Source organism: Aythya marila, assembly GCF_965140915.1.
Source record: "Aythya marila genome assembly, chromosome: 18".
In the NCBI taxonomy this organism is placed as follows: domain Eukaryota; kingdom Metazoa; phylum Chordata; class Aves; order Anseriformes; family Anatidae; genus Aythya; species Aythya marila.
The window spans coordinates 10999877-11012065 of record NC_139059.1 but is presented as its reverse complement, the minus strand read 5'-3'; the positions used below and the strand labels follow the sequence as shown (position 1 = coordinate 11012065).

Sequence of the window (12189 nt, the reverse complement as noted above, 5' to 3'; positions counted from 1 at the left end):
TTCTACTTGATTTCTTCCTTTAAGATTCTCCTTCCCTCCTTCCAGCCATTAAAACCATTGCGCATCACATCCCATTTGGCATACAAAGCAATCCTGATTTTTGTGTTATTGTCACCTAAGCATTCATATTCCATTCCAGCCTGATTAGACAAAATGAAAACACAAATCAGCGTAACAATGAAGAGACCTGCAAATCCTTCACATTGCACTTACCAAGCAGATGGTTCTGCTGAAACTGCCACCCTGCACCTTGCGAGTAGTTAAAAAGCTTCGGGGAATCTTTTGAGAAGTCAGAGTATTTATTATGAAAATACCAAGAATATTAATTGCACATATAACAGGTTTTATGTGCTCTTCACATGAGAATGCTAGTCATGGCTCCCAGGCTCCTTAATCTCATAGCAATCTTTTCCCCTGCCATTTGAATATTTAGTAGTCCTTTACAGAAAAGGGTTGCCACCCTTTAGTTTACATTATTTTCTTCTGTTTAAAAAAAAAAAAAAAAAAAAAAAAAACAGTTCCCCAAAGGAAGGACTTCAGTCAAGATTACTTAAAAATGTAAGTCAATCTGGTGTTTTACGGAGAGGAACACTGCACCTGCAGGCAGCGCCAGCTTGTCCAACACCAAGTGTTCACTTCACGTATTACGCAGTTTCCGATAAACCTTCCCTGGAACAGGATTAAAGGCAGTCCTAAAATATCAGCGCTAATTTAGTGCTCATCAAGACGTCCTCGGGGAAACAGGATAAAAAGGAGAGACTAAGTATAATTATACAAGAGTAATATCAGTAGGCAAGCTGGTCTTTGGCAACCGAAAGCAAACAAACTTCCCTTAGTATTTCCTCCAAAGCATTTTTAAGAGTCAATGAATAAAGAGTCCTAATAGAACACTGTCATACTTCCTCTAGAAGCACAGGGGGAGAAGAGAAAGCCAAGTTTTCTCTAGTGCTTTTACCACTTAGGTTAGTGCTGCTTTCACACGATCGGGTCAAGCCTCCATTGTCAGTCAGAAAAAGGCAGTCCTAAGGGAACGCTCAGCCATACTAAATCAGATTTTTAGTGAAAATCCTAGTCCCTGTCAAAATGTTTGCTTCTCATTGCCTGTCATTTTCAGCAGTACAGAAGAACATCAGCAAGTCTTGCAAATTGTATTACCAAACAGAATTAAGGTCAATGTTGTCACAGGGATTAGGACACCAGTTCCTTATGACCATGTCAACTATCCAGCAGCTTTGAGAAGCTGTCTGGGATTCTTTTGTGAAACATGCCTACTCCAACCCTATGCATAAACGCACAGGATTTCTGTCTAGGGCTAAACAATTCAGTGTGCCTAGAAGCCCCTGGGTTATATGCGCTCACTGCTCCAACATAACATTAGGAAAATGAAGAGAAAGCATGGGAGAAATCCACTAAACCACCTGCGTAACACTTAGCCTACTACCACACTACTTTGAAAAATAATTACTAGGGGAGAGAGAGGGGAAACCCAGTATGTAAAGCTACATTGCGTGTTGCCTTCTGAGGTCAGGACAGCAGGTAATGAGCCCTTTCCAGCAGGGAAATCCTGACTGTCATCATCTGAATGCACCCGAAGTCTTGCTTGGTACTAACAGACTGTTCACACTCGATCTTTACTGCAAGGCTCGCTTGCAGAGCAGTCAGTGCTTCGGAGATGAAGGAGTCCCTGGAGGTTTGCTTTGCAAAGTTTGTCTCAAATCCTTCGCGCATCACGGCTGCACCACCGCTGAGCTGTCCATCTGCAACACAGCCATTAAAAACAATTTTCTACCCCATTCCTTCTTGTGACAGCTAACACTAATGTGATACATCTCCCCGCAGAACACTATTTGCTCTCAGAAATGAGAAACTGGGCTTCCTCAATACATTCTGTTTCTCTGGCTCTTTCCCCTCCCCACCCTTTGTCCTCCCTGCTTAACAAATACCAGAACAGATTCCAGCCCATTCTCCTCCTCACTGAAGGGCAAGATGAGAGCTGACCTGGGATGCCTGCAGTGCTGAAGGTCCTCGGCAGGAAATTCTTCCAGGGGACAAGAACAGAGCAGCAGTTTGATGACTGGCAGCCAGCAGTGCTCCCATACAGCCCTTTCAGGCGAGCTTTGTATCACTAGTTTAACAAAATGGAGCATTCCCAGCACCATTTACGATGAGTAACTATTCAGATGCACCAGTTCTGTTTCTGCTGACCAACAGCCTTTTTGTTTTCATAAACAAAATAAAGATTTCTGCTTTAGGGTAAGCCCTAATATTGTCTTAAACATACAAAGGTTCAGATTAGCAGAAACTTGAAGTTCATCTCTAATCATCTGGGCTCTGAATTAAAGGCATGAAAGCCTTAATTGCCCCAGCATGAGCAAGCTTACTTTCTGCCCTTGACTACCAGCACAGAAAAACTGCCTTTTAAGAAGTCAGGGTGTTTAGACACAGAGCTCAGGTCCAGGTATCCTGGTAATCAGTGTAAACACATCTCAAATACCTACAGAATTAGTAGATATGAATACAAGGAAAGTAAACATGATTATACTGAACAAAATACCACTGAGCAGGCCAGGAAAATGCAGCCAACAACCAAATTAATGGTTAAGGTATTTCTGTAAGGGTATGGTCATATTATCTAAAGAAATTGCATTCCTATGGTTTCAATCTCAGTTCTGAATCCTATTAATTAAGTTCTAGAAGTCAAATACTGGAAACTCAGTAGTCGCCCATATCAAAAGAAACTAAAATATGCTTTAATAGCAAAATAATGATTTGCAATCTAACTGGAATAAGAACTCTACCTCCAACCTGCTCTCCCTCTACTATCCCATCTCCCAAAGCAATTATGTGTACTAACATGGATGTGAACTGTAGAGAAAGTTCCATAAGCACATGTTAGTAAGTTCCCAGAAAAAGCATCTTTGTCAAGGATTATGCTTCAAGTAAAGCTTTGTTAGTAGAGACTGTTGATGACTTAATCTGAAGCATCAAGATTAAAACAGCTAGTTCTTGGTTAGATACTTATTTCTACTAGCCAAAATTTTCCTACACAAGTTTTCTGTTTCATTTATTTAGGAGAGTCTAGCAAAAGATAAGAAAAAGTTGGAAGATGAAGGACACTGCATTGTGTTAAATCCTTGGCTGGCAGGGAAAATCCAGCTCTCCCTACCAAATTATTGGTACATTGAGTACTTGACCTTGTGCTGCAACTGATAAACAGAAATTAAGTTGAATATTGTAATAATCTCCTACTGTTAAGACAAGTATTATTTGATGCTCCAAATAACCTCCGCTGTTATAATTGCAAGTGTAATTTTTCCATTATCTGAAGCCTTAAATTCTGTTCCCTCAAGTGCTGCTTTGTTCCTCTGCACCAGCTCCCATCAAGAGTCTCTGCAAGCAATGAAGGACCAGTAGTGAGCATGGTAGTGCCACACCTCTCTTCCCACTTATCCCACTTTAAATATTCACCAGGTAGTCTCATCATCATCACTCATCACTGCTTCACAAGAATACAGGAAGCCAGAGAAATCACCAATATAATCAGCAATGTGTCTCATACTTCAGGCAAACACGTCCAGAAGAACTCTGCACCCCACCTTCCTCCAAAGTAAAGCAATGTCTGTAAACAGTTTCACCAAGTCCGTTAGAAAAAAAACCAGAAGCATTCTTTTTCCCCTCCTCTGGAGGTCTCTTCTTCCAAACTAACCCAATCAGGCAAGAACAGTTTGCTAAGTAAAACGTTTGCCAAATGTAGAATTGCTAACGTCTATTCCAGAGCTTTTACTTATCCTTAGCAAAGCAGCTGCGAAGGCAAGCCATCAATGGAAAGTTCCCTGGCTGATCTCAACCGCTTTCTAAAATAAACAGGGAACAGCTCCAAACAGGTGAAGGACACCAGAAACACAGATTTAGTTAACCTTGAAGAAATTATTCTATAATAAAACGCTTCTGTTGCATTGTTTCCAGCTATTTTTATTCCAATCTACATTCTCATTTTTTCCTATTGAAAACAATTCACACTACCAAAATCAATAAGAAAGCAAGTGTAGAAAGATGTGAATAGAGCCGATACAAAATATAAAATCCTTTGTATCAGTGTGGAAAGAAAACAAGATTGTAACCCAAGTTATGCAAAAGAAGTTTTGCTTCACCTTCCAAAACCTGTAGAATTTGTACACATAGCAAGATCTCCAGACATCACATGGCAAGATCTCCAGAGATATAAGTCAGTACTGATCTAGTACAGCATAAGTTAATTTCAAAAGACACTGTGCTTCTGGGTTGGGAAGCCCTTATCCACAAACCGAGTTTTGAGGAATGGATGAACTCATTAAGATGACCTTTAAAGTTTGTTCTGTTCTGTCACAAATGTGTACTTCCAGGGATCCTCTGACCTGAGCTGTTGGGCTGTTCTGGTCAAGAGGCCGTCATTTTTCTCCCACAGCATAATGTAAAACCCAGCCCAAAATATTCGTTAAGAAGCATGACAATCTGGGCCACCCCAGTTTGCTGCTCTTCTGTGGCTTGCCTGTGCCCCCTCATCTCCCCTCTCAGTGGTGATGGCAGAGATGTTCCTAGGATGAAAAAAGGGCTCAGCACCCAGCAAAAACACAACTGACAGTTTCTTATTAAGCAGCCCTACAAACACGGGCACAACTAAGAAACAAAGGCTTAATACGATTTATTTAAAGACAGGAAATATCTGTCTAAAATCTGTTACATATTAATGGTTTGTTAACCTGGTAGCAGAAGCAGTTTCTTAGTTTGTCTGAATAAAATAGCTTTTAACCCACTCCCAGGATGCCTGTAACGGGCCTACAGCACAACACAGCAGATTTTTCAGGCCTGCATCTTCATTACACACGTTTTTTCTAGATTCTGCATGCAGATGTCTTCAGCTCAATATCCCAAGCACAGACAGCCACCCCTAGAGCCAACTATGAACTGATACAGGACGGTGTCAGCTGTGTTTCCACCATACACTGTATCAGAAGAGCAACTGCACAAGGCCAGCGTGTTTTTGTTTCAACACATTCACATAAGCGTCAGAATTCTCAGTTTCCACCCAAAGTGTGTGCCCATCGTAATGTTACACTGTTATACTATGGATGAAACCCATACCACTTGGAGAAAAAAATCTTCAGGATTAGGCATTTGACTGACCTTTCTTTGAACTCAAAACACACCGTTTCATTGTCACTTTGGATTAGTTCTGTCAGGGGCCAAAATGTCAACATTTTTCCAGGAGTATAGAAACAAGATGTTAAGACTTTAGCTTTCCCTTTTCCAGTCACACTTTTCCATTCTTACTTCATTCAAACTTCAAAGAGAGCGCACTAACAGCTCTTGACATCAATCTTATCTCTTTTCCTTGTAGGAGAAAGAATTTCTCTTACAACTTCCAGTGCCCCCAGCTGGCACAGTACACTTCCTATTAGCATCAGTTTGCTTCTGTGCCTCAGGAAGCCAGAGGAGCATGCCAACAGGGGTCAGGCTCCAAGTTATTCCTATTCTGAAAGGTTAAGGTTCTAGGTAGAAAGCATTTTCTTTTCCTTAGAATACTACAAGAAATTCTGATTGTGTTAGAAGCTAATACACAGCTGGCAAACAAAGTTCAGGAATTTTAGGTACATTAAGGAGTTCAGAGCAATCAACGAATTAACATCGTCCAGTCTTACCTTGCAGCATGCATCTGTATGCAGATTCTGATATCGCATAAATGTGCGGTGGCATTTCATGGCGCTTCTTCCCCCTGTACATCTCGATGATGTTTTCTGAATAAATCGGAAGGTTCTTGTAAGGATTTATAACTACGCAGAACAGCCCTGAATAGGTCTTAAAAAAAAGAAAAAAAAAGGGGCTTTGTTAGTAAATACAGTACTGAAATAAAACCGTAAAGAGCAAGACACTTTTTCACAGGTTATAACATTTATCTTACAACATAATTAAGGTCCATGTTGTTAACCAACTTTAAGTACAAGCTATATTCAAGTTATTGGTTTCTAGGTCCCTTAAAAGGCTCTTTACCTGCATAAAGAGTAATTTATAGATTATAAACATGGATAATTATAAAGTAGAGCATATGATCTCTTTCCTACCGATATTTAAGTCTCCCTTCCACCTGCAAAGTTCCAGAAGTATGAACATCTTTTGATGTTCAGCTCTTTCAGTAAAATGCCTGTTCACAGTTTTCATATTTGGAGGAATCAATATTCTTGATTTTTCCAATAATCTTCTTGTATGAATTTTTAAATTAAACAAAGATAAGGAGCTTACAACAGGGGCCAGACATTCTCTGCATCACACTGTATGGAGGGGGAAAAAAAAGTCAACTACTAAATATCTTAAAATTTTTCACAATGTTAAAGAAATACATATTACATTGAAATATAACGTGTGGAAGACCAGACTTCAAGAAGTAGAAAGACGACATATTCTTCATAAACATTTCAGTTGGCACTGCCAGTGGTGGATAAGAACAGAGAACAGAGACCTTCTGCAAGTAGCAAACCCTTATTTGCACTAAGTAGTAATTATTCTAGTAAATAACTTAGATAAGGAAAAAGCCAATTATTTCTGCTGTCCTACTTTTTTCCTGTTATTATTGCATCTCGTTTCTGCTCGGTCTCTCTCAATCCCAAAGCAACCTCCTCCTGGAGGCATCACCTCCCTCTCCCAGGTGATGGATAGCCTGGCAGCTGGCACTGCGGGCAGCGTTTCATAACCTGCTTTCTGGTCAGTACTAACTTTAACACTATCAGGAGTGCTCTATCATCAAGAGATTAAAGAACAAGTTTTGAATTCAAAGAGTAATGTCCTCTTATCGAGGGATTTCTGTTTACACCAAAAAAATCAATTTTTATAAAATTCAGCACACGTTGCAAGCGATACATAAAGCACCACATTTCTGTAAGAATTAAGTATCAAAGATAACTGGAGAACGGTTCAATCGCTGCTCTACAGAAGTTATCGTGTATGTGATATGTACACACATATACCTATAAAGCTGCTGATACTTATTATATAGGGATGGAAGAAAAACATACAGCAAAACACTCATTTTGTCAACTAGGAGTTCCAGCTGAATCTGGTCCAGCTGTGTGGGCTTTACTAAGTGTCAAAGGTAAGGTCACAGCAAGACAGCCTTGAGCTATACCAACAAATAATTCAGTCATGGTGTCACCCTGAGCACCCAAAAGTGCCAAGGCACCCAAAGCACTAGTGGCTCCCATCTCTTCTAAATCCATTGTTTTGTTTTGTTTTTGTTTGGTTGTTTTTTTCTTCTTTTAAATGAAAGGAAAAATCAAGCAAGTTTTGGCAGTGTTACTTTAGCCATTAATACCATTCACACCTTTACTACTGGAGGAATGTTAGCAAGAGAGCAGCTTTCTTTTGACAGAAGCAGTGAGCATCCTTCTGGGGGCCACAAAGACTTTCTCCTGCCTTGCAGTCTCAGAGGAGGGAGGAACAGAGACAGCCAGGCAGCATTACCAGCTGCTGGGGGCCTGCACAGCACGGAGCAGTAACTCAAGATTCTTCCTACATTTGTTGATTTGTGAATTTTTCTTTCTGGTACATTTGTATGAACAAAGAATTTTAAATTCCCAATTTATTTTTATAATGTATGTATTTGATTTTATCTGGAAGAAAAGGAACCTGTTCATTCTGCACATAAAGGGATCCTGGAAAGAGAGACAGCAGGTGATCTGAGTTGAGTCAGGAGCTATCAATAAAGAAAAAGAATTTGATCTTACGTCAAATGCCCGTACTGGAAAGGAATCTCTCTGCTTTGGTCAGATCTGCTGGACGATAAGCACTGCAGCACCTTACCCAGCCAGACATCTTTGGTAATAACATTTATTTCTCAAGAGAAAGGGAACAGATGTTATCAGTTCAACTGACCCAAGCACAAAGAACAACTTATCAGTCATTAACTCAAGGTAAGCGTGGGCCTGCTGGGGAGGGCAGTTCCTCCCTGGCCTCCCTCCCAAGTACACAATCCTACAGCCGCCCCTCCTGCCAGCCCCGGTGCTCTTGTAGTAACTCACGGAGCTGGCACTTTCTCTTTATGGAGAGCAAGTGTCAAGAATGGATTGGTCAGTAATGGAACGAGCTTCCCGACCAGTCTCATTCGTGGCTACTGGTGATATCACAAGGGCGGAGGAAGGTAGCACGGCTGTTTCAATAGCCTGGTACAGCTGAGTTGGGAACTGATCGATACGGAGCCTGTTGCCAGCAGCCATCCTCCCTGCTGGGCTCAGAGGAGGTCACCCACATTCAGCCACAAGCAGCACCAGTGGCTTGAAGACATCAAAAAATCACAAACCTGATTTTCATTCTAGCCTTCAAATAAGGATAGCTAGAAGAGGCATGCATTCATCAAGCCACCCAGCGATCACCAGCTCCAGCTATGCCCTGCTTCTCCACTACAGCCTCATCTGATGACAGAGGCTCGCTTCCTGCTGCCTCCAGACGAGGCCTGCTCATGAGCAAGAATTCATCCAGCCAGAGCCAGCTCCCAGTTCTGTCCCAGCACATCCTCTGGCCACCACAGCAGCATGAATTCACATGAGCCAGGGGCCCTCCCTCCTCCAGGAGGACTCCAGACCCTTTCACCCAGCAGCACTCCTGAGCCCTACTCTTTTTCCCCAGGCAGCATCACAGGCTGGCAGTTTACCCCGGCAGGCTACATCCTACCGAGGCTGCCGGCCCTTGGGCAGTAACTGATGGTTAGGCTGTGGGATCCGCACTCACTGCGCCACCAGGGCTCCCAGAGTCACACCTCTGTTCTCTCCAAAGTCATCTGAAGCATGATTAGTTGCTTTGGTCCTTTTATATTCATAAGGAAGTTTTCCAGTATCACTGCCCTGCCCCAGATGTGAACAAAGTGACCTTGTAAAAAAAAAAAAAAAAAGAACAAAAATGTTAAGAGTGTTTGAAAGAAGTACTAGGGAAGGAACACCCACCTGATGGCTCCTCTCCCAGCTTGCTTTAGCTTCTGGATGGAGAAACAAGTTTCTCCATCGCAGGGAGTGTTACCATTGTTCACGTACATACGGAACGTGGTTTATAAAAGCAAGCTCAACTACTCTTCAGAGCTCTGTCAATGATACCTAACCCAGCAGCCTTTCTAGACTATGTCCCGGTGCAGAAACTGGATGGATCAGTGAACCTGGAGCGATGGCAATAAGCAAATGAACCACTTGCGAGTTTCATCAATTCTGAGGTTCATTTATTTGAGGCCCAGAGAACAGGCTTTTACCACTGACCGCTGAAGTCTTTACCATGACAGAGCTCTTTCACACGCAGCACCTTTAACTCCAGCATCCTGATTTCCTGCATATTTGTCACTTGGTTTGCTCTCCAGCCATTTCCCTGCAGAATTTAGAGTCACACTTTTGTCAAAACATCACTATACTATCAAGTCTTCATTCATTCAAGGAAAGATGGAACCAAGATCTCTCACAAGGGTCCCAAATTTCCTGTCACCTATTCCAAAAGGCAACACAGCTTTCTTGGTTTGCTAGGCAATAGAAGCACAGTGGGAGAAGGGAGGGCGTTGCTTTTATTGAGTCAAATTTCACTGGGAGGGAGACAAATGACACCAAGTATTTTATACAGCTATTTTGTAACTGCAAGTTTCACAGGGCATTATTATAAGGCAGTAAGTCTGAAAACACAAAAAGAAAAGGTATGGGCTTCCCACATGCAAGCTGAAGGCATGAGAAAGTTGAGATTGGTTAACACACCTTGAAAAGGTTCTCAGTGATCAGCCACTGAAAAAACACCCTGCTTACTGAATTCCACCAGGCAGCTGCTTACAGGTGCCCAAAGCTCTAACACACAGGTGGGGTAGCGATGCCCTGAGCCTCCTCCCTGCCCCGCAGTACCTGGACTCTGCCTGGACCGCCAGGAACCTGAGCTGCAGCGAGAATCAAGCAGTGAAGAGCAGCCAGTCTGGACAAAGAACCAGATGGGAGGTTTCAGCAGATGGGATAGGTCTGTGTGCTGATCCTTCTTCGGCTCAGGATCAGGCAATCAGCTGCAACCAAGCTAACAGTTTGAAAGGCACTTCTGCTTTGCAGAGGGACAGGATGCAAACAGCAACCAGCAGCAGCTCGGCACGTTGGAATGCGCGCGCTCCAGGCAAGGCTCCAGAGACAAATAGTGAAGCAGTGCTCTGACAGAGCTTTGTTATACAAACTCTCCTTCAGGACACTAATTGTGGCATTTGAATATTTCCAGATGCTTACAAGCTTTTATCCAGTAGTATATCATTTAGTAATTTAGATCTTGGTAAGCTATCCCAGACCGCGGAGTTCAGCTTCCTTGCAGAGGCCTGTTTGAAAATGACAGCACGCTGCTAGCAGCAAGCAGCCCGAGGAGGAGATGCACTCGTGTGGGCCGCAGTTCTTGCACCAAGGAGGACGCTATTGCAACTGTTCAGGTGGCAGCTTCTGCTGCAACATCAAAAAGCCTCTTTGAAGAGTCATTTCAGAGCGCATCAGCAAGATGCGGGTCATTTTTTTGATTTGTAAGAATCAATTCAGCTGAGGCTCAACATTTACCTGCAGTTCTTCAAATACAGGAAACGCCAGAGTTACTCTATGGCTACATACATAACCAAGGTGAAATAAGCATCTAGGCATCTCCTACGGTTAGTTAACTGCAGTATGGACCTGTGAACCTCCAGTTTCTTACCTAGAAAAGAACTGCACCCCATGCACAGGCTGTACAGCCCATTCTCCAGACTGGGAAGTCACACTGCCATATCATTCTTGCCCAGTCACCCCTCCTAAGGTTACGGAGGTGCCTGTCACACTCCAAGCCCTACTAAACCCTCCAAACCTGGCAGTTTTCTCACGTACCGCCCCCCACCCCAATGATACAGCTCTCCAGCCTGAATTCAAGCTGCACAGAAGGGGAGGCAGCTCTTCAGCCGCACGGGGGAGGAAAGCCAAAGGCTGCAGCCCGGGGAAGAACACCTCCACCATGCACAGCAGCTCAGACAGATCCCGCGCTCCTCCCCACAGGGCTGGGGAGGCCGCATGGTTGTCCCAGCCCCACAGCCCCATCACCACCCCAAGGCTGTGCTCCCCAGCACTGTCAGCAACCTGGAACCCCAGAACTACCCCAGCCATCTCCGTACAAACAGGCCCATATGGCTAAAAATAAACCAGCCCTGTGGGCACCCAACGAGTAGGGTCAGGGATGCCAGCAGGGGTGAGGGGGTGCTGAGGGCAGGGGGAGCCTCCGCTGTGACAGAGGCTGCAGCTCGATGGGGAGCAACAGCCACAGGCTGCTACTGAGGGCAGCTGAACTGCAAGTCCCGTGCTTCAGGGGATGAGAAAGGGACGGAGCACAGCCCGTACACAAGCCAGTAAAGCAGAAGCGCAGCCCAAACTGCAGAGGAGACTTCTCTACAGCTGTTCCCTACAGCTAGCCCTGCAGCCAGGGCATTCAGTGCTGTGCTGTCACGTTTACAGGCTCCAGGTGATTTGTTCAAAGACAGAACAAGGTTTAAGGCAGCAGTGCGGGCTGTGCTCCCGCTCAGGCAGCTCCCCCTCCCCGAGGCTGACGTTGTGCGACCGCGGCTGCTTCAGCCACACCACCACTACAAGGGCAAACATGATCCCGGGCTGCACCCGGGCCAGAGGGGTATTAATATCCCTTCACAAGGCTTCTGTACGGCCTTCTGGAGCCCGACTGCCCCGCAGAAGTTTGGCACAGGCTACCCGGGTGTGCTGATGCAGACCCGTGGCCTGACGGGGTGTCCTCAGCACCGCGTGCTCCTTCAGCTGGGCGCTTAAACAGGAGACCAGGAACCAAATTGTTGCACCCTTTCAGGCTGCTAAGCCACCATTTTTAATAGAAGCAGAGAATATCTGACAAGAACATGCACTTCTTTGTACCTCTTCTTGCCCAGGGGCAAAAAGGAATATGAACGTATCCCCTAGAAATCCCTTAGATTTTTCTAGCAAAGGGAAAGCTACACTGAACTCTTTCAACTTGATCATGTTCCAAAAGTCAGAATTAACCTAAAAACAAGGTCTGAAGTCTAAGTAGCACTTAGAATTTGAACCCTGGTGTTTCTGCTGCATTATATGAGGTACCAGAGCCTATGAGGTACCAGAGCCAGCAACTGGTTTGTGTTGAGGAGAAACTGAAGCCAGTTACAAACCCAGATTC

General features: G+C 44.0%; 1 protein-coding gene across 1 annotated transcript in view; it reads right to left on the bottom strand.

Moving 5' to 3' along the window:
- The window catches only part of MYH10 (myosin heavy chain 10), a 103256-nt gene that overhangs the window by 81875 nt on the left and 9192 nt on the right, over nt 1-12189 (bottom strand). The window contains exon 3 of the mRNA XM_082775166.1: nt 5679-5835. Coding sequence (XP_082631292.1) covers nt 5679-5835 — 157 coding nt within the window. The remainder of the gene's footprint in view (nt 1-5678; nt 5836-12189) is intronic.